The sequence below is a fragment of the Pterocles gutturalis genome, unplaced genomic scaffold (assembly GCF_000699245.1).
Source record: "Pterocles gutturalis isolate BGI_N339 unplaced genomic scaffold, ASM69924v1 scaffold27376, whole genome shotgun sequence".
NCBI lineage: Eukaryota > Metazoa > Chordata > Aves > Pterocliformes > Pteroclidae > Pterocles > Pterocles gutturalis.
Window position 1 is genome coordinate 1 of NW_010103815.1, and position 23,294 is coordinate 23,294.

General features: G+C 40.4%; 1 protein-coding gene across 1 annotated transcript; it reads left to right on the forward strand.

The window, feature by feature from the left end:
* Positions 1-5: 5 nt before the first annotated feature.
* Positions 6-21,798, forward strand: PODN (podocan; the record flags this gene model as incomplete). The annotated part of the gene is made up of 10 exons (XM_010086861.1): positions 6-53; positions 1,741-1,834; positions 3,417-3,481; positions 7,689-7,798; positions 10,081-10,237; positions 12,191-12,306; positions 14,332-14,989; positions 17,559-17,707; positions 19,582-19,783; positions 21,123-21,798. Coding segments are annotated over 9 exons (1,566 nt in total), but the record flags the coding sequence as incomplete, so codon positions are not given.
* Positions 21,799-23,294: the final 1,496 nt, after the last annotated feature.

Consider the following 23,294-nt stretch of genomic DNA (forward strand, 5'->3'; position numbering starts at 1 on the left):
TGAAGGAGTTCCCGCTGCTGCTGCCCGAGCTGACCAACCACCTCTCCCTGCAGGTAAGGGAGCCGGCCCCGGCCGCGCCCCCGGGCTGTCCCTGTCCTTGCCTTCGCCTGAACCCAGCTCCTTCCCACGTCCCTCAGCAGCTCCTCGGCTTCTCCTTGGAAGCAGGAGGTGCAGCAGGCCCAGGGCTTGTGCTCAGCAATGTGCCTGGTTATCGGCATTAATTCTCTCCCCACAGGTCTCGGGAGGAAAAAAGATAGGAAATTTTTCTCCTTATTCTCTCCCCAGCTCCAAGAGAAAAATTTTTGTCCAGAGTGAAAATTACTGTTTCTGGTGAAAGCCTTTCATTTTGAGGTGTCTTTGAACAGCATGGGCTGAATTACTTCATTTATGAAAGGTTTTTCTGGCAGCACTATGTGTTAGTTAAAGTGCTGTGAACACAGTGTACCAGTCCAGACACAGACCCAACCAGTGTCCCCCAGTGTCCTGTCCTCCCTCCAGCCCTCTCCCTGCAGCGCATCAACTCAGCAAGGAGCAGGAATAATGTGGCCAAAGCCATCCATCGCACTGAGTGACATTGCATGTGACATCGGGGCAGCTGGTGCTGCGCTTGTTGGACTGCCTGTGGCTGGGAGACTCTTGGGTCATTTTACCTGGAAAACTGATGTGCTGCCTGCAGCAAATGGTTACGCTGCAGAGACGTCATCTAAGGATACGAGATTCAAACTCCGGGTGGAAGCAGCAGTCCCCCTTAGACTGTCAGCAGGTTTCCCTGCTCTGCTGTTAGTGAATTGATCCCTGGGAGCAGCATTTGGGCAGGCATCCTTTCCTGCCTGTTCTCTGATGCCTGAGGACACGGGCAGGGCTGGAGCGTGGCAGCCCCACAGCTGTTCCTCCTCTGAGCATGGCAGTGTTTCCAGTCTTCTCTGTAATGCTTCTTTGGCCCTGAGTCAACTGCTTTTTGTTTATTGCTCCCATTTGCCCATTCTGTTCAATGGGTAAATTGCAGATTTTGTTCAGAGCTTTCCATCCAAGTGCAGCACAGAAAAAACTGTAATGTAAGCTGGCACCTTCTTGAGCAGATCTGTGCCAGGTGTGTGCTAGCCATGGCTCCCGCCTCTACTGCCAAAAGCAAAGAAGCTTTTTTGAGCAGCAGCTGTCACTTTCTGTGTGTTGGCCTGGCTTCCAGGCAGTCCTTGACTGGTCCCCCAGATGCTAAAACACTTGAATCGCTTGTTAATGGTCTAAATGTTAGTCAGCATGTTAATGACAATCTGGTGGCGGTCACCCCTGACAGTAAAACCAGAGAAAGTGAGCCCATTTGACTCTCCCTGCCCATGAGGAGTTCTTAAAACAACATGTAAATAACAGAAGTAATAAATTTGGAAATCCACGCTGACAACCTTGAAGCAAATGCTTTGCTGCAGCGACAGGGTTTGGCTGTGGCAGATGGATTATAGGCCTTGCCAGGCATCATCACACTCTTTGTGTGCTACCAGCGCATAAGCCAGATATTTCTGGAGATGAGCACATGATACAGAGCTTGGTTCAGGCCTTCAAATGCTGCTAGGTTTGGACGTTATGGTTTTGAGATCTGAGTTTGGCTCATTATGGAGAGAAGTCTGTTGACAATGATTTGACATGGTGGGTTCATTTCCAAATTTTATTGGAGTTCACAGTCTGGGTTTATTGGGATCCTTCTTGGATTACTTTGCTGATGATTAATACTCTCCGTTTTCTTAGAATAATCAGATAGAAGAAATCTTTCCAGAGGAGCTTGCTCGTCTTTACAGACTGGAAACTCTCAATTTGCAGAACAACAGGCTAACTTCGAAAGGTAAGGCAGCAGAGCTGTGCAGTAGGCAGAGCCTGTGCCTCCACAGCACCAGCTTATGTGGTGAGACCAGTGACAGCTGAAAAGGAAGGCCACGAGGAGTGATGGACTGACTTGGTTGGAGTGGTTAGCTGTAAGCCTTGCTGCCTTGGACATCACACAGATCATGGAGGCACTTTATCATCTGAAACATAATACTCAGTGTGTAGGAATGCAGCCGTACTGAACCAGTGGAGGAGACCTGGCAGCAGCACTGTGTACTGTGGCGTGAGATCTTCTCATCCAGGAAACTCCCTCCAGTCCCACAGGCACATCAATGCAATGCATTTGAGAACCAGAAATGTCTACATGCTGAATGATTTCCTTCTGACTGACCTTGTTTCTTAATCCACTTGTTTAGCTCAGTCTAGTCAGTCAGTGCAGTTTAGTCCAGTTCAGTCCTTGTTGAATTTAATATAAATAATATCTATCACAAATAAGGCAACTTTTGCCCTTCTTCTAAAATTGTTTTGATTTTTGTAGGCGGGTTTTGCTTGCTAAATCATATGCTTATTAGAGAAGCTTGACAGGGGGTTAGTAAGGAAAGCAAAAGAAATGGGAGCTGGAGTAAATAGTAAGAGGGGAGGATATGCTATACAAAAGATGTAATTGTCGTTAACTTGTGTGTCACCCAGCTGCTCTGAATGCTGTTGCTATCCTTATCCAATGATATGGAACAACCTTGGCTGTGAATGTGGGCATATTATGCATGGAATCCAAAACATATCACTCTTACAGACCACATGGTAGGCTCTCCTTAACAGAGTCAGATTTTGACATTATTACCTTTGGGCTTGATGTTTCTTTCACAAGCTTCAGTGCAGCCCTGAGTTTCCAATATGTTTTGATGTGGGAAATAACTTCACCTTTGACTTATGGTTATCTAAGTGGCAGATGCAAATGGTACTTGCAGCCTTTCCATTGTGACAGCAATTGTGCTTGTGTGATCACTGGGTGTGGAGTGATTCAGCTGAAAATAATTACTGGGGGAGGGTAAGCTCCGATTTGGATTGACTCTATGAACTGGTTACTATGCGGCTGTCTGGATGGTGGAGGAGCAGAACAAGGGAAGGGTTATGACCTGCAGATACTGCTGTTATTTTGGCAATGTCATGATTATAGATCAGATTGATCTGATCATTGAACAACCTCAGATTATGTCCTTCCAAGAAAAGTGATTTGCAGGTTCATGAGCAAATGACAAAATAAACTTCTCAGATAGCATGGTTGCTGCAAGCACAGGTAATCGGCCATACAGCAAGTCTACACAGCTCTGTACCTGACCCTTGCCAGCGGGGTTGGCCACAAGCCTTGCATGCTTAGGATTTTTAATGGTCTTCCATTGCTCTTAAGAGTCTGTGGAGTTTTCTTAATTTAAAGAAAAAAAGATAACAATAGGTCTGAGTCAGGTTGTTTCAGTGGCAATGAAAAATATTTAAATCTCACATTAAAGATACTGTCTGAGGGAAGAAGCTACCATCTCGTATTTTCACTCAGAGAGGCAATAAGGTGTCAGCATCACTGATTAATTATTCCTGTTTTTAAGGGTTGCCAGAGGAAGCATTTGAGCATCTGGAGAACCTGAATTACCTGTACTTGGCAAACAATAAGGTAAGAGGCTCACGAGGCTTTCAGAGTTTTTTCTAATCAGGTTCTGAAAGTTTAACAAGCAAATCTTCAATTCTTTTAAAATATATATCCTACATAAGTAAAAATTGTGCTAAAGTGATATTCTAATATAGGTTCATCTAAGGTCATGACAGCTAGTTAGTAAGCTAAAAAATTAGAGGGTACACGTGCTAGTGTATTTTGAACACTTATTTATTCGTGCAGCTGGTGAAAGGTTTCCCTTTTGTGTGTGGGGAAGTACAGAGAGCCCCTGCATTTATAAATTGCCACCGTCTTCAGTAGGCTTTGGATCAGCTGCATGCAGATTTGATAGCTGGCAGTATGCAGAGATGCTGTGGGGTAATGATGTAAAGTGCTGCATATCTCATCAGATGAGGCTGGTGGAAAAATTTGTGAATAGAGGCATCCTAATACCTGTATTTGAGCCATCAAACCCTGTAAAAAGCTATCCAGTTTTCCCTGACTCACTTTTTTATTAGGTTTGATGTGGGGGGATACCCACACACAGTGCAACTCCACAAGTATGAATTTATTCTTTCAGCTGCAGTGGTAGGACCCAAGTTGGATGTCATGTCTGAAGCACATCTTCCCTGCCAAGGCTAGGAAATTAAATAACTTCTTGCATACCCTTATATCTGAGTGGTTCCCATTATGGCTTTCTTTGTCCCCAGTGGTCGTACACAAATATTTGCTGCAGAAGAAACTGAGATGCCACAGAAAAATATAAGATAAAACATCAGGCAGAGCTTCTTTTGTCTACAGTAACCCAGCTCTTCCATCCCTCCCTCTCTCTTTCTATATATATGTATTTATATGCATGTCTATATATATTTTATTATCCTCTTAAAATCTGTGACCTTTTGATGTTTTGTTTGTATACATATAGCCATATTCACCTTTCAGTTGGGCCAAGACATATCCAGAATCACTCCATAGATTTCTGTATGGAGTGCTTGAGAATGGAACCCATTCCTCAGTACAGTAACACAGTGTTCTTTTCTCCTTTTCAAGCCCCATTTCCATATAACAATCTTGGCAGTTAATAACTCCATAAAAAGGAACAAGCCAGACTGTGACTAATATTCCAGAACTTTGCACTCCAATTTTCCCTGTGTGACAAAACAAAGTGTTTGGTTTTTCTGGCTTTACTGCAGAGAGAAAAAGATCCCAAAAGAAAATGCAAACATCAGCGAATGTCAGAACTAGTTATAGTGAGAAGTTGTGGACCCGCAAAAATAACACATTTCTTTATAAATCACGAGCCAGGACAGACCAGATTGGCTTCAAACTTCATCCACTCTGCAGCAGGAAACACTGCAGATTGAGTTACTGTGGTGTCTGGAGGAGAGCAGGGATTTGCTGGTAGTTTGCTCCTTGTTTTATGGATTATCTTAATGCTGCTTTATCTTCAGTTGTGATCCCATCAGATGTAGCTACATTATCTTTCGTTAAACTGGCGTGGTTGGTCAGAGAAAAGAAGTATCATAATAGATTGAAAGCCTTCTGAGGCTTATGAGTAACCAGTACTTTAAGTAAAGAATGGAGGCTGTAGTTTCCTTTTTCATTTTTCACCCCACTCTCATCGTATGTATCTATCGCCTAGTATCCACAGTAAGCCTTGTTAAGGACAGGAACCTCTTCCACCAAACTGTAGACCAGGTCCCAAGCTGTCATTGTTATTTACTATAAGCTGGTGATTTTGGTGGCAGAAGGTTTTACATTTCCCCATACCCCCAAAGTGATATGGGATTCACCTGGCTCCAGTACTTGTGTTCACATCCAAGCTTGTTATAAGCAAATAAACTTGTTCCAGAATTGCTAATAACTTTTGTATAATCCCAAGGTCATTGGTTAACTCATTAGTTAATGGTGGAGAAACACTACCTGCCATGTGGAAAGGAAGATCCATCAGTAAAGCTGCAAGAAAATTGCAGCTGGAGAAATGGAGATTACTGCTTATTAGGCAGTGTACTAGACACAGCTAGTTAGTCAACTTTATTTTTTGCTAAGAGTTACAAAAGTCCAGCATTAATCCTTCAAGCAGTCAATCAGTGGACATCAGTTTGTCTCATGACTAAATGCTGAAATGCCAAAGCAAAGTCCTGAGTGAGTGAAAACTCTTTTTGGATGAAAATTCTCTTCCTCTTTCCTCTTTCTTGTGGTTCTGAAGTCTCATTTCACATATCTGAGCCATGCCCTTTGTTTTCTATAAAAGTTATGACCTAATAGCCTGTGTCAGGAGAAAAGCTTGAACATGCCACCGTGTATGAAAGTGATTAAGTCTATTTCCTGTGTCTGAATTCTCAATATTATGTCATGATGGAGACTTACTTCTTTCTAAGGCACTCTCGGACCTTCCTAATCAGAGATGAGTGCCTTTATCCACTTCCCTGAATTTGTATCTCCCAGGTCAGGAGGTGGGAGTTTGCCAGTAAAGCCAAGAGCAGTACTGTGGCAACTGTAGTGAGATGTGAAATGCCTGTTTCCACTGCTTACGTACTCTCTGGAAATACTGACAGGAGCGTAATTTGTGGGAAAGATCTTTCTTGTATTTGTGGCCATTAAACATTTCAGACAGCTTAAGGATGGAGGTTTTGGCACAGGTGAAAATGAAAAACGGTAAATAATGTACTTTCATCATTTAAAAAATAGAGCTGTATTGTGAGTCCAGTAAATTGCAGGTTCATGGATATAGTCCATCGGTGCACACTTCATAAACTAGTAGAGAGAGATCTAGGCACCCTTATGTAAACACATAGTTTAAGGCTTGGGCTAGGCAGCTCTCCAGTGAAGTGTCTGTTCTCTCACACATTGTTCATCTTTTAAATATTTCCTTTTTTACACTATTATTAATAACCAATTGCAGTTTTAGTGCAATAACAATTTGAAAACTACGTTTTCTCATCATGTGAGTCTTGCTGTGCCCAGTTGGCTGTAAGGTCTAAGTTCTCTTTCACACAGCAGTGCTGCAAGGAAGAAGCTTTACAGATTCCAAGAATTTCAAGCTAGAAGGCAGATCCCTTCCATTGCCCAGAATTTCCCATCCTGGTGTCAAACCTTTAGATGACAAAGAATTCAGTATCTCCCTGGAAAAAATGTTCTCTCCAGATCCCTTCAGAGTGTACATAAAATATTGTAAGAGTGGACTCATTAGTACTATAGTTAACATCTGTCACCATGGTGATTGCACCTGCCTCCTGCAATTCAGTAGTCTTCTGCTTTTGTACTCAAGGATCGTGTCTACTACAAGCATTGTGTTAAGAATTTGTTTCCCAAGGGCTTAATCTTGATGCATAAATCTTCAGGGTTTATGGTTTCCAAAAAACTGTCTCTAGCCTGTACTGTAACCTGTATTCTTGGTTTCTAGGTGAATAACTTTGCTATTAGCAGCCACTCAGTGATCCTATGTAGTGTATTATCTGGATGTTCTATAAAACTGAGCTTTTTTAATAATTATATTTCACTCCACCAATTTCTGTTCAGATGCAGGTGTTCCCAGCATTATTTTTTAAAATCGCTGATAAATATAGCAATAGGCCAAGAGCAAACACATCAAATCCTATACCTCTCATCAACTATCAAATTTTGGAGACAGGACCTATCTATATTTTGTTTCTGATACATCATTTGTTCAGTGAACAAAGTATCACTGTATAGTAGGTCTTTGCTTTGAAGTCCCATTTGATATGTCATCATTTAGCTCAGAAGCATCCATGTCCTTTGGGAACCTGAATCCTCTATTGAAAAGATCATCGTAAATGGATGCAGAATTAAAACAGACGTATGAAGTGACGCTTCCGCCCCCAATTACTTTCATATGGGGGTAAGCAATAGACCACTATGAGGTGGGTTGGATTTTTTTTGGCACAGCAGACTGAGGAATTAGGAACAATAATAAGCAACATGTTTGCTCTCTGAATAACAATTTTTTTATTTCTTCCACCAAAAGGAGAAAGGACTCTTCCAACCAAAACAAATATTCACATATCTTGGAGCAAAAGTCTGTCTCCTTCCTGGAGAGATTAGTGAGTGAGGACAATTTGTTTTTGTTCATGCAATCTGCGTTCAGTTTCATTTGTTTTTACCTGTTTAGAGGAAATACATTTGCAAGTGGTTTTTTTGCTGATCTAATACTTGGTTAAAACATTTGTTGCATTTAATTGGAATTCCCTGTATATTTCTTTTACAGCTGACAGTGGCTCCAAAATTCCTACCAAATACCTTGATCAGTGCAGATTTTGCAGCCAATTATCTCACTAAGATATATGGGCTCACATTTGGACAGAAACCAAACTTGAGGTAAGGGATCAGGAAGTAAAACAATAATACTGTTCTGCCACTGCTTGGAGGCCGTTGGTGAGTGATAAGAAACTATCTGACTAAACCATGTTATTGCCTACTTAAGCTTTTTGGAAAGAATCTGACTGTTATTCTCAGCATGAAAGATCAAATAATCTCTCAAACACATTCCAAGGGCTTTTACTAGCTGCCAGATGCTTTTTCATAGATTAAAATTGTCTCCATTTTATATGTGTATCAGTTATGAGTTGAAAGGAGTTGAGTTTGGTTTCTCAAAATGGAGATTAACTCTTTAGAAATGCCTATTTTTATTAATAGTCCATTCATTAAAAAAATAGAATCAGGTTAACAGTACAGTACTCAATGCAGCTGAGTAGAACTCAGCTATATTAAAGCCAAGCACTTTAGCACCTTTGGAAGTGGTTCATACCCTCAGGCCTGGTTTCAAAGGTCTCTCTGCTAGTTTCAGGTTGTGATTTTCTCAGCTGGATCCAGTGCAGCACATTGGCCCATCTCAAATTCAGATGCACATAGACCACCTCCTGTGAGATATGGTCTGTTCCAAAGGCATTTTGTGTAATCTGTGTGGACACTGCAGTATCTAAATCCTGCAAAGGCATCTAAAACTCTGTTGGTCATGATTTGCACATCTAAGTTTGGAAGCAGTTAATAAAAGCTGACACAGCTGAGCTCCTAGAGCCCTGTCTTGTGATGAACTGAAGAACTTTCAGCTCCCACTGAATTCCCTGAGAGCTGAAGCTGCTCTGTACTTACTAGGCCTTTAGTCTCATGGGCTTTTGGTAGCTGAAAAAGCTGAGTTGGTCACTGATTTCTGGCAATATCTCATCATGAAAGAGGGCAGCTTTATACATGTGTTCTTCTTTAGTCTGAGTTGCAGAAGCTGCTGTGTTTTGCTTTAATATTAAAATTCTTGCACTCTTCTGAAGTGATTTTCGTATTCTCCTATACCAAAACTAATTTTAGTCAGAATAGTAACTCATTGATTTCCAAGATTGCTGATATAAAATCCTAACAGAGTTATTTCAGTTGGTTTATTTACCCCCAGCAGAGTTCCTGGTCTCAGACTGATTATTTGGAAAGCGAGGCTTTCAGAAAGGCAAATATTTGTCAGTTAAAAGTACAGCTGACCATGCAGGGTGAACAATATTTTCAGTGTGACTCTGAGCTCCCTGGTGTGTGATCCTGAGCTCCCTGGTGTGTGATCATACAATTGTGTTTCCATACTGAGCCTTTCCTTCCTTCCTTCCAGGAAGATGTTGCCAAGTTCTCTGCAACTGGTAGAGAATCCAAGAACAAGTTAAAAAAGCACACTTTGACACTGTGCTCTTTTGCAGTTTTAACCTGGCTCTACAGTTTTAGCTGCCTGCTGCATCTTGGGGTAAACACAGGAAAGGAAGGGGTAATCAAAGTCTGTAAAGTCCTATACTTTCTTTTGTTAGTAAGAAGACAAATGAATTCATTTAGCAGTTAAGCCAGTGAAAAGCAGGAATAACTTCATAGGGGTAAATTGTTTTATACAGCATTAAGACCTGTGTAAGAAAGAATTAATCTGTTTTAAAAAATCTGATTGGAGAAACACCTCTGTGAACACTGAATGTTAAAAGTAAGAAGGGCAAAGGGAAAAATAAGAAAGCCTCTTTCTCTTGATCCCAAAGTTTAATTAAAAACCAAAATTATTCCAGATAATCTACTCTGTGTTTCTGTCAGTACTCTATGCCTTTCTGAGTTCTAGTAGGAGAGAAGCTGTTTCCTGGGGTATTTCCAGCCTTCATGGAAGCAGAAAGAATGGTGGGGTGAGTGATGGCCCTTACGTAAGAGATGTACAGGTTGATTTTGCAAATCCAAGAAGCCCATACTTGATTCCAAATAGAAGTTAAAATTGGGGGCATACCTGTTAATCATATACGAGTTCTAACCCTCTTGAGTGAGGCCACCACACCAGCCTTCTTGATTTCAAAGCACTGCACAATCCCAGACTTGCACTCAGTTTCTTGTAAAGATAAGGCTACTCGTGAAATTTGTGTTCACATGCAGGTTTGGATTTTGAATAGACCTAAATTTCAGAGAGCATTTGGACCAACCACTTGGTTTTGCATCTGTATCCCTTGCTAAATTAAAGGGCACATTTTAAAAACAAATCTAATTATCTCAAGGAAAGAAGAGAAGATTGAAATATAGTTTTTAAACACCTTTCTCTTGGTAAACAAATACGCCCAGATCTCACTATCTGTTTAACTTCATCTTTTTTCTCCTTCCAACAGATCTGTGTATCTTCATAACAACAAACTTTCAGATGCCGGGTTACCGGATAATATGTTCAATGGCTCTGATAATGTGGAGATACTCATCATGTCCAGCAATTTTTTGAAGTATGTTCCAAAGAATCTCCCTCCAGCACTATATAAATTACACTTAAAGGTAACAACAACAAGGTTTTGTATTCCTTTACGGTTGTGACAAAGTACTACTGTGTTTGTATGGGATTCAAACCACACAGCCAAGACATTTCAGTGCACTTGGAAATGTTCCCAGGCCCTTTCTAAGTCTCGTCTGCTATATCCTCAACAGTAGCTGTCTCCCATGTCCTTACTATTTTGTTCATAAGTAACTGTGTTTTTGAAAAACATCAGAATGCTCACAGGGGACAAAAATGCTTTTCTGTGTTTTCAGAGGAATGTATTGCAAATGCCTGTGTGGTAGCATTGTTGGTCTCTTCCCTGCATATAATGATATTAATACATATTAGTACAAGAAGGTAGATCATTCTCCATGGCCATCCAGTGACTGGCCTCCCAGTTAACTTTGCCACTGATGATTCTGTTTTTCCTGACAGCTGCTTACCCACTCTGTGCTGGCTTTGCTCACTAACTAATTTTACATAGACTACTGTTCCCTAGCATCAGTGATTTTTGTTTGCTACTGAACTGGCAATTCAGACAACACAGAGAGAGTTTGGATCAGTGATCCTTTACTGCTACAACTTCTCCAGCTATAGTCCAATAGCAGAAGTTGTGGTATTAACTAGTCTCCAGCATTTTTAATTCTGTGTCATCTGATTTTGATAAAAGTGCTTCATCATGTCTGTGCTGGAGATCTCAGCCTTGTTAACAATGGGAGAGCTGCAGCAGTGGGGAATCCTGGTTCTGCTTGTTCCCAGTGTTGACAGCTCCTTGGATGTGTGTAGACTCGAGTCTGTTATCAGCCCCTGGACTTAGGCAGTTCTATGTTGCCTCCCAGCTTTCTTTTCCCTTGAAGGTTTCACTGTTAATTCACATTAATCTTCTAGAAAACAGGCTTCTCCAGCTTGAAGAACAGTAAAGGCAAACTGTCTGATCCTTTACATTGCTGGAAATTCTCTGCAAAGGGTGAAGTTTCTAGTCCCCTGCATTTTATTGCCAATTATAAGTAATCATTATCTCCCAGAGGGGTCTCAGACTTTGAGGGCTACACTTTGAACTCGTGTCCTTCCCTGTTGTCACCAGTTGTGTTAAGGGCAGAGGAGCTGAAGAGAGAAATGAGCACTTCGTTTTCAAGTGCACTGCCTGTCAGTAGTAACACATACCTGGATATTTTGACTGTGAAAAAAACAGGACAAAGAGAAATGAGAGACAGCCAATAGTGAACCAAAAGTGCCCAAAAGGTGTACTTTAGGTGTGACAGAGCTTTTTTTTTCCTTTCTCTATTCACTGAGATACTCTGTCTGTGGTGGTATTGACTTTATATTAGTTGGCACATGAATCTGGTCCAGTCTGTCCATCACATTATTGTGAATATGTGGATTGTACAAATTCCATGTCAGTGTTTCGTATGTAATTCTTACAGTTACTGTATAGAACTTCTAAGTGTAATTTAGTTTTATATTTTGTTTGTGTCGGTCTGCTGGCTACTCCAAAGCCACACTAAGGCAATGGGAGTAATTATTTTGGAATCTACATTGCAGGAACTGTACCTTTTGGAATGCCATTAGTGCTGGAAGGGTAGCTGGTTCCCAGCTTCCAGCTTAATTCTTCTTTATGGTGAAATCTGTCTTACAAAATCCAGAAATTTTGAGCAAACTCTAGAAGTAGTTGCCTAGATTACATTATACATTCGCACGTAGGTGGAAGGACTATGAATACAAAATAAAACTTCCCAGGGGGCAGGGGGGCAAATTCTAACTCTTTAGGCCAAAGATTCCACGGGGAATCAATAAAAATAGGTTGTAATATTTCAGTCTAGTAGTTGTATTTATTTCTTAATCAGAATTATAATGCCCCCTGAAATATGCCTAGCCCATTTGAAGTTTGATTGCCTGGTGTTAGCTGAGCAGAACCTGAATGTCCTATGTTGTTTCATGCCAAATAACGTGTTTTGTTCTTCTGGTGACTCTAGAACAACAAGCTAGAGAAGATTCCCAAAGGAGCCTTCAGTGAACTTACAGGTCTGCGGGAGCTGTATTTGCAGAATAACTACTTGACTAATGAAGGAATGGACAACGAAACCTTCTGGTGAGACTGAGAACTGTAGTTTGCCCTTCACTTTGTGTCTGTCTATCTCTTCTACCACAGTAGTATATCTGCTGAAAAAAAAGTATGTCTTAAAAAGTACATTTATTAAAAGCTGCATAATGTTACACATTTCTCTGCTAAATCTATATGAAAAGACTTAGATTCAGACGCTGCCATTCAAAAGTAAAGGTCTGGGTGAGTGGTTTGAATTTACACTGCAGAATACTTTTATACAAAAGGCACAATGCTGAACATCAGACTACATCACTCCCTGATTGCCACAGACCCAGTCACACCTGGTACTAAGTGCCTTCTGGGAGGCCACCTAGAACGATGTGGAAAGCTGGTCTCTGTTCTTCCAAACCAGTCAAAAGTGAGGTTACCTGGGACTTCCTAGTTTCAAAGGCAGTTCACCGGAAGTTAAGGCCAGACTGTCATCTTCATTAAAGCCACTTTTGTGAAGTGTGAAGGTGACTTGAGAACAGCCACAGATACACAGTTGTGGATTCATCTGGCACAGCCGTACTCCAGTGCAGATGGATTGCTGGACTAGGAGGGGATGCAGTGGTGCTGCTCAATAGCCAGATGGCTGCAAAAGCTTTGCTACAAACGGGTGCGACAGAAATAGCCTTTGGCTGTCCTAAATTTAACCTGGGACTTAGCACTTCAAAAAGTTAACATTTGTGTTTCTGCTTGCACTGAGTACTGTCTTTGTTCTACCTGAAAATCCAGATCACATAATCTGTCCTGCCCATACCTTAATTCTGTACGCTTTTCTGATCTCCAGGCATGAAAATGTATCAAACTGTGCTTTCCTTTGCCTCATCCCACTCCCAGAAGACTCTCTTAGTAATTTACAATAGTTGTGTTGTGTCCGGCTCCAGGTCGTGTTGGACATACACATTCTGTTAAGATTTTGATGAACAGAGTACAGTGGCTGTAGCTAAGGCACCAGTTGCAGTCGGCAGAGGGGTGGATATTGCTCCTTGCTCTCACGATACTGTCTGTAGAACCCAGCAGAGTGCTATTGAAATGCACCCCGAGCTGCGGAAGCGTTACAGCTTGCAGCAATGAAGTACTTTACCCAGAGAGTATATTTGCTCATTCAGAGCATGTGTGGATAGCTGTGGATAGCAGTGTAGTAACCAGTAAGTAATGTCTGTAATGCAAGAGTTCTTGCATTTTCTAAAATTTTTCTAGTCTTCTGCAGTGGGTTATGTGGTGCCATGCAGATTAAAAGTCTCATTTGAACTGACAAATTGACTTGAAATACAGGGGAATAGAGGGTTCCTCAGTCCTAGCATATAATACCATTGATCCACATCCAGTTGCTGTAAGTGCTGGTCTGAGGATTTATTTTAGCTTCAACTGAGTCCATGGAATCCAGATTCAGTAGCTTACACAAAGCAGCTCTAGGCCTGACTCACTTCCATAATGCTGGAGGGTCAGGAGAAGTTCACTGCCTTAGCCTAGGACACTGAAGTAGCATTTCTGCTTTTCATGAGAGTAATATTTCATCATCTAAAAAGCAGGACTGCTTTTCAGTTTCAGTATACGCTTTTGCAGAGACAGAAATTGCTCATGCTCAGGCTAGTCTTCTGTGAAACCGAGAGCTAAATGTTTTCTAATGGTGCTCCCATGGCATCTTTCTTGTGGTATTTTTTCAGTGAGATTGCTCACACATTGCTATCTGTGGTGTCAAATGAGAGAACAGTAGAGTGCAAAACTGATCTCAGGTCTCAGCCCCATGGCAGTTCGGGTATCTGTGGACTCCAGCAGGTTCTCTTGCTAGTGTGGCTAGGGAGCAATGGCAGCGCTTAGTCCTAATCCCTGATGGCTCCCTAATGGGAGCCCCCTGTTTTGCTGTCCACATCAGTCATATAATGACAGAAAAAAGGGCAGTAGTGGGAGCTGTGATGGGTAAAAAGACACTAAAGCAAAGATTGTCAGATCCTAGGGAAACCTGGTTATTGTTTCACCTTGCAGAATCTAAATGGAGAGTGTTTTCTTTCCTGCTTTCCCAAGGAAATTGTCTAGTCTTGAGTATCTGGATTTGTCCAGCAATAACCTCTCACAAATCCCAAGTGGTTTACCTCGAAACATCGTCCTCCTCCACCTGGAGAAGAATGCAATTAAGGTGATTGGCAGAGATGTCTTGACCCAAATTAAGAACCTGGAGTACCTTCTGCTCCACAATAACAAATTAAAAGCCCGAGGTATTCACCCGTTAGCCTTCCATGGCTTAAAGAAGCTGCACACTGTCCACCTGTACAACAACATGCTGGAGAGGATTCCCAGTGGGCTGCCCCGGCGAGTGAAAACACTCATGATCCTTCATAACCAGATCTCTGAGATTAACAGGAATGACTTTGCTACCACTTACTTCCTTGAAGAGCTGAACCTGAGCTACAATAAGCTCAAAAGTCCCCAGATCCATCGGGAGGCCTTCCGTAAACTGAGGCAACTGAAATCCTTGGATCTTTCTGGAAACAATCTCCACACAGTGCCCTTTGGCTTTCCAAAGAACTTGCAGATTCTGAAGCTGAAAGAGAACGAGATAAGTGTCATCCCAAAAGGGACTTTGTCCGGGATGACAAAGCTGCGGGAACTGTATTTGAGCAACAATAAACTGAAAGTAAATTCCATTTATTCAAGAGCATGGAGAGAACTCAGCAGCCTCCAGGTAGAAACATCACCTTCTCTAATTGTTTTAGTAATGCTGGTGTCCTCATGTGTCTGCCTAAGCCAATTTGTATAACGCCAATACTAGATGCACTTGGTCCTTTTGTTTTGGGCTTGCCTTGTAAGTGCCACACCCTCTGTTTCTAGAGTAGAAATGATGATCTGTTGTGCCAGAGGTGCGTACCTCCCATTGCTGACCATGGTGGTGGTCGTCCACCATGTACTACTAATTCTGGGAAATGTAAAGTCATCTTTGCTTCTGAACCCTAATGGTGCCCTGTATTTTCAGATAAACATTAGCAAATGTTGTCATTAAAACTGAAATTATGCCTTTCAAATAGCATGTCTCCCAAAAGATTTAAAATCAGCTCTGAAGAGAGACAGCAGGAGGAAGGAATGCATAAACAAAAGCACTCTTAATTCTCAAAGCCCCCACATCAGCTTATAGTCAATCGGGCCAAGCTGTGGGATTTAGCAGCTCAGCTGGCTAAGGCACCTGGATAGCAGCTAGGAGGTCTGGATTCAATCAAGCAGTCTTCTCATTTGCTTAATTGTTGGAGAAAGTTAAACCATAAGGCAGGCAGGAACATTTGTAATCATTTGTGCTGTGCAAAATGACCTTTCAGAATTGTTATGCTGTCTGAAGGATTTGTCTGCATTTCCTTTCAGGCAACAGCCTATTTCCTGCAGTAGGAGGTATTACCTATGTCATATGGCAGCCGTCTATGGTGCATATAGCTGGGTCACTGTACAGGCAGTTTGTGCATCTCAGAGCAGATCAGGGATAAGGGACGTGGAGCATATGTCACACTGGCCCCCAGTGTCTTTTCAGACAATCCAAACGTTATCTATGTGAACATTTCCCTTTTTCTTGTTTCTGGGAATAAACCATAGCTGGTTTTCAGTTAGTGTGAATCCCCAATGCAGCACCAGTAACTGCTGAGCTGTTGGTTTGTATCAGCTGCAGATTTGGTCCATAGCTTTAATAATGCATTTTGCATTTGTTTGGTGCCTTGCTGATACGCGTGTGTGTGCATGCAAAAATATCAAAAATTAAAAATAGTCTGGAAGGAAGATGTTGAGAATTACAGATGCTGGAATTTTTTCACTGCAATAGGTTAAATGTCACCTGAGTTGTTTTTTTTTTTTTTTTTCCAAACAAAAATGGGTCATGAGACCTGTTAGGCAGCTTTGGTTGTTGGTTGGAATGACAAGCTTTTCCTTTTCAAAAGGCCTGATTTATAGCTGCTTCACGCTACTTTTATTCTACTGTCACTCCCTTGTAGTCAGTGTCAAGCCAGAGAAATGTGTTGCTGAGTCAAACATTGGCTCTTCGGTTGTACCTACCCCACAGCAAACCCTGTTTGTATTAAGCAAGGTACCGATAATAGCACATACTTAAAATTCTGTTAGACTAATGGTGCATTTTTGGCTGTTTCTTTTTTTGGAACAGCATTACTACATTATTTCCATGACAGTATATATGAATCTTTTTTATCATTAAGGGTTTAACTGTGCTGTTGGTTTTTGAGTTGGTGCACTGGAGTGGATTTGATGAATAACCATCACCGAGATCCTGATTGTGCATGTACTTAGCATAGGCTTCAGTCCACGCTGTTTCCATGGCAATCACTGAAGACTACCTGCAATTGCAAAGCTAGCCATTTACATAATTGTTTGCCAGAGTGGGATTATGTGGAGAATAAAACCACTGGAATCATTACAATTGTTTGCAGAAGTGTAGCTTTCAATAATACGTAACTAGTGTGTCAGCTTGGTGCTAGGAAAATGCTGCAATGGCCTTTAGTCCTGATTTCTTCATACATTCTCTGTGTTAGAATATTTCCGGGTGTTTTTATGTGTAGCTCAGACTAGTCACTAACCTTAGCTAGTGAAGTGTTTGCAGTAGCAGCTTCCAAGGAATTCTCACGTGTATCTGAAACCCAGTCTGCTTTTAACTCTTAAAGCAGACATGGGCTAAAGCCTGGGGACAGAGATAAAGAAATGTTGTGAAATCATGATGCCAAATAGTAGTGTAAAAGAGCAGAATTGTCATGGCCACGTTTACCTTGATGCAAATTAGAGGTAGATTATATTTGTTTATGCTGTAATAAATATTGCTTCAGTTTTTCACCCATGAATTCAAACTGAACCCTTCTGCATGGCTGACAATTTGCAATTCCCACTGTACACACGGTGTTTGATGTTTTCCTGACTTCACCAGAAGGGAGAGGTTCTGAAGCAGACTCACCAAAGTACCATCTGAAAAATAAAGCCGGGTTTTAGATTATTTTCACAACAAATCCTGCATAAGCTTTGCGTAAACATCTCACTTCTGCACTGTTACCTTACTAAGTTTTTTATAAGCGCATACATATATGTATTTTTATAGACTTACATGTATGTATGCATATATATAAAAAACAATGGATAAACTTCCAAAGGAGGGGGTGTGTGTATAGAGCCAGCCTTTGGAAGCTCATTTATTGTCAAACTTAAATGTTTTTTGGAGTACTGCTAATATTGAAATTCAATTATTTATTGGACCCCTTGTTGTGTCTTCCTTGCAGTCACTAGACATGGCTGGCAACCAGCTGACCTCTATCCCATCAGGCTTGCCAGAATCTCTAGAATATCTATATCTTCAGAACAACAAGATCACAACAATTTCAGAGAATGCTTTTGAATCCACACCCAAAATAAAGGGGATTTACCTCAGGTAAGGTCAAGTTTCCACTTCAACACACAAGATTTTTTTCTTCTTCATCCACTTCTATATTTGCTTACTTTTTAGAAAGTATTTAAAATCCTAACTTTCTAAATAAGCAACTTTGTTTTATAGTAATGTATGATGAAACTATGTTCATCTGCTCTGAAAAGATGTGGGTACACATAACAAGCTCTTTCTGTTTGGAGAAATTGTACTTTCTGTGCTTAATACAATGGATTAGGGATGTTAGAAATTCTGGGAAATTAATGTCTAACATTATGTCATATTCCAATATTCACCTGTGAGCTAAAAGTTTACAGCCCACTTGTAGGATTACAGCTTTGCCTGCATCTGTTAGCCCTGGATTTTTACAAAATCCCCCTCCAATGATGCGTGTATGACTAATCTTGAAGTTGTGCCATTCCCTTGGTAGTTTTGTCAGAAACAGATGACAAGTTCCAACTGTGACAGTTACGTTACTAAGTTTAGAAGCTTTTCTGTTTTTTTGCTACTCTGTCAGGTGGATGAGGACGTTGCTTTTATAGGTGACAGATACTGACTTTTTCTATATACAATGTAAACTCACACTAATGTAACTGGCTTAAGCAGAGATATGTATCCCGAGGAGTGAAGCAAGAATCTGGCCCAGTAATATATTAAATTTTAATCTGATGGAACATTATTGAAAATACTGCTTAGCAGTAATTTATGAACCCCTTAAGCTAATCCAATGGATGTGTTCAAAAGCCTAGGCTGCCTGTGCGCAAGACTAAATATGGCCTTATTTTGTCTGTATGCAACGGAGCTATTCTTTAGTTCTGGATAGTTCTGAATCATACCTTTTTGGATGAATTATTCCATACCAAGCAAATAAAATTACAAAGTCTGGTGTAAATTAGAGCAGTCTGTCTATTCAGCTGCTCACATTTATGAGATTTTAGTGAATTCTTGGATGCAAACCAGAAACCACATACCACATTCTATATTTCTATATAAAGAGAAAAAAGGAATTTGCAGAACTGTTTTGCTAACATATTTAGGAGGGAACTCCACCCAAGCTAAGCTGTATTTCTTAATGGGAGGCTATTAATCACAGCAGTGCTGTGAAATGATAATATACATCTGGAATATTAGATAGAATATGATTTTAGGCATGTTTGAGAGTAACAGAGCAAGCAGTATATGTGAGAGGTTCTTAAATTGCAGATGAGTTTATTTATATTCTTGGAAAACCAAATAACAGATGAAAAATTATTGTATGTTGCTTTGTTTCTAAAGGGATACTTTGCTACCAGTAGTTTCAGTTTTGTGGGAGAAGAATTAAACTATCAACGGATGACACAGAATCTCATGAAAAAGCAAATTACACTTTGAAATGTGGGCTATGGAGCAGATGCCTTCCTCCTCTGGGAAGAAGAAAGCAAAACACCAAGAGAAAGAATTTGTGGGGGAGGAATTCCAATATTATGATTTTTTTCCTTGCAGAATACAGTTATAGGAAGGGGGAAGAGGGGCTGGGTTGGAGGAAATTAGCAGTTTTTTGAGAGCTTGGTCAGTGAACTTGAAATTAGTGGGAGATACTTAATGTTTCCCAGTATTTTCATGCAGATTCCTTTGTGATGCTATAGAGTGCTGTCAGCAAACTTTGTTCAGTCACTGCATTTACCTGTTTGCTAATCAGTAGCTGCTTTCCCTTCCTTTTTCCACCCAGAGGAGTCAGAACTCCTGGAATGCTGTTGTGGGTCAGTGTAAAGTTAGAGTAACTTGGGTCAGAGTAAGTTAAGAGTAATTCTGCAGGATGGTTTCCTCCTAGTCTCCTCTTTTCTGTGTTGGGTTTAAAAATGGGTTTATTTTAACAGGAAGGCCTTTTTGTTTGTTTAAAGGTTTAATAAGATTGCAGTTGGAGCACTGAAGGAAAGTACCTTCCAAAACCTACAGCACTTACAGGTACTGGATATTGAAGGGAACCTTGAATTCAGCAACAGTTCAAAGAATAAGGATGACTCAGAAGAGGAAATTGAAGATGAGGAAGAGGAAGAAGAACTGAGATAAAATGTGAACTCACACGATCACATCATGTGGGAGGTAACAACTGTAGTTTAGTTAAATCAAGGACTCAGTTCTCAGTCTCTTGCATAAATAATTCCAATGTACAAGTATGATTGAAACATAAAAAGTGGGTATCTGAGCCCTAGCCTCAAAGACTTTCACTAAAACATGACTGGGAATTGCAGAATCAAAAAGGGTTGAAACTACATTAGTTTGTAAAATGAAACAGTCAGTACTGTGTTTTATCAGAGGCAGTGGACTGTTCATAGTGGCTTCTGCTTACAGCCATAGCAGACACAATAGGTAAATATGCAGGTCATTATTTACTAATTCTGATAACAAAAACCAAAAAGGTATTTAATGATATTTAAAGCAACTGGTTCAAAAGGAAAACAAAGAACGAACTGTGAAGCTTACTGATGCAGAAGACCCATGTGAGCTGAAAATGAATGAAAAAAATTAGACAAATTAAAGGAAGATAGACCCATCAGTGTCTGTTAATCATGGCATTAAGATTACAAGCTTTGTCTCAAGCAGTCCTTAAGTCACTGACCACTCAGCATGGGAAGATAATGCTATACTTGGCATATTTCTTATGGAAAGAATATCTCCTTCTGGTCACTTTTGGAGATGGTATGCAGGGCTGCATTGAAGCCTGGTCCAGGATAGCCAGTTCTCACAACAGCCTGTGCTTTTGCTAGTTGATGAGGGCTCAGTACTCACTTCAGCCAGATTCACTGAGAGGCCTCTGACCATTTACAGGTTATGATTGCTGCTGACTTTGATTACAGACTGGTAATTTAAATTAAGATCTCAGTATTCCATAAATAATCTGGCCAGCTACTCAGTCTCTCTAGTTGCACCTCTTTTCAACTGCAGAAGAAAAGATGAAGGCAGGATGGTGTTTGAAGAATATGCATTTTTCCATAAGAATAGGGATCTGCTTAATGCATCTCTTAAGCATTTTATGTTCAAAGATGATGAGGTTCAAGACACTGCTCTATACTTATGTAGATCTAAACTCTAAGACTTGAAAAAAAATGTTTAGTTTTGTCCCTAACCAACATTTTGTCATGGAGAATGATACAAGGAATCGCTAGGAATAGTGCTAATGTGCTGAAAAGATGATGGGGCTTGAAAAGGGCAGAAGCTACTTGGAAAGTCAAACATTAGACCTCCCGGCTGGGCTATATGAAAACTTCATGAGTGAAGAAATAATTTATATATACAGATTTAGAGTAGTTATAACTTGCAAATCAACGCATCTCTTGTTTGGTTTGGAGCACGTGTGACATGTCAGCAGGTACTAAGTTTAGCATATTCTGAATTCTGTATTCCATTATGTAATTGATTTTGTTTTTCTGATGTTTTGCAGGAAAGCATATGGAAAATTACATATATGTCTATGTGTATATTTCTATATAGATATACAGAGAACACTTAGCAAAACGTGCAATGAATTATGCAGAAACTGTCGTGGCACTGGTCCAGGCTCATGGAAGACTGTGTTACAGTGCCTTATTCAGGGAGAGACCCTGAATGCCTTTCCAAAGCTTCCAAATCGTCTTATACAAGACCCAGGATCATAAGGGATTGCTCTGGAACTCACAAAAGCTGGCTTTTGTTTCTTATGTTTCTCTTCCTTCACTGTTTCCATCTGTAATAACAATATGGGACTGTTTTGAACACATGCCTTCAAATGCTGCTTTTGTCACTGCATTTTAAGTGAACCATGTATATGCTTCTTTTCTTTTCCTCCACCCCAAAGAAGCTGTTGTTGATCAGGCAAGATGGATGTTTGCAGTAGTTTCATGAGTAGAGCACTATATGAGGCATTTTGGTCGTCAAGCAGCAGTAATAATTCTGGATGCAACTGATCCTCTGTTATAAAATGTGTATATTTGGATGAGAAAAACAAAGTAAGGCTGGATCCCATAATATTTTATCTTTACTGCCAAAGCCTGCAGTATATGCCTGTTCTAGAAAGGTTTTAAGATAAAACAATTGCTCTTGTGAATATATATATATAAAATCTGTGTGTCTGCCTTTCAGATCTTTGGTAAAGTTTGTGTCTTGCTGTTTGTATGTGTCAGTTGTGCGAATGTCTCTGAATGTATGTCCAGAAGATTGAGTAATAGTATGCATTTAATATATGTGGTAGAATTTTTCACATATTGTATGTCATTCACAGTAAGAGTCAGGAGTGAGACTAATGAAGCAAAAGAGATAAGTGAGTGTGGGGTGTCTTAGGAGAAAACTTTGTTTAGTTCAAGTCTGAAGACAGTGCCTGCTCTCATACTCTCTTAAAGCCTCACCTGTTTTATGGTGTTGAGTATTCTTGGCTGCTCTTGGAATAATGGAAAACAAGGAAACCGAGGAAAATAAGACCTACAGAGGTGCCTGGATGGCAGCCTGCCTGTTTGGTTATAATGTCCTTCATCTGAGATAGCTAATCTGCTTGAGGAAATGGTCTTTTCTTTTGAGGATTTCTGATGGAACACATGTTGTTTTGCATACTGCATTCCAGGATTTACTTGGACACACAATTGGCTTAACTTTTTACCAGCTGTTTTTCCTGCTGGAGAAGATCTAGTTCCACACTCTACCATTGGGTTCCCATAGCACATGACAGTAATTTCAAGCTGATATTTCCTACCTTAGACAATTCAACACAATCATGAATCATAGAAGGAAAGATTGCTTCCTGAAAAAAAATAAAACTTGGCCCTAAAAATTGCAAAAACTCCACATTTTTTAATATTGGCTGTATGGCTGAGCAATAAAATAGCCTTCCAGCTAATTTTTGGGATAGATTTTTTTTTATGTAAAATGTTTAGAGAATATAGCTTAAATCAATTAGCTATCTCCATGCAGGGGAAGTTTTGCCAGTCTTTGGTGAAACAGACCAATTTATTATACTTCTGAACAAGCTGAGAACATGCAGATTTGTACAGTTTTATGGAGAAGTCTGATTATCTTTAAAGTTCAGTCCTGTAGGCTGTGATTCTGTGAGAGTCAGGTGCCCCAGGCTCCCTTGGAATCCCTTGAGAGTGGGATGTGGTGAATGCAGAGGTGAAGGTACAGTTTAGCACCTTTTTGAATAAGACACAAAAGTTCAGGATGATTCACTCTTCTTAAATCAGGTATCAACTTTTGCCAGAGGAGACCTGTCTACAGTCAAAGGGGTATATTCCATAGTTAGGAAACCCTTTTCCAAGTTTATTTCAAAATAATTGCACACAGAATCTGTTCTTTTAAGGGGGTTAATGTTTCCCAGGAAAAAAAAAATACACCCCCATATAAAAGCTTCAGCCTCCCCAAGGAAGAATGTCTTTTAATTGTCATGTAAGAGATTGATGAGGCAGAATAACAGACTTGATTCCTCTCTAATATGGTATCATCAGCACCTATGAAATTGGACATAAAACTGTCAAACCAAAACGGTAGTTTGTTTATTTCTTTCAAAGGAATGGGAGGCTCCATGAGAGATGATGAGGAAGAGTCAGAAGTCTGCGGGACTAAGCTCACCTATTTTTCTTGGCTGTCG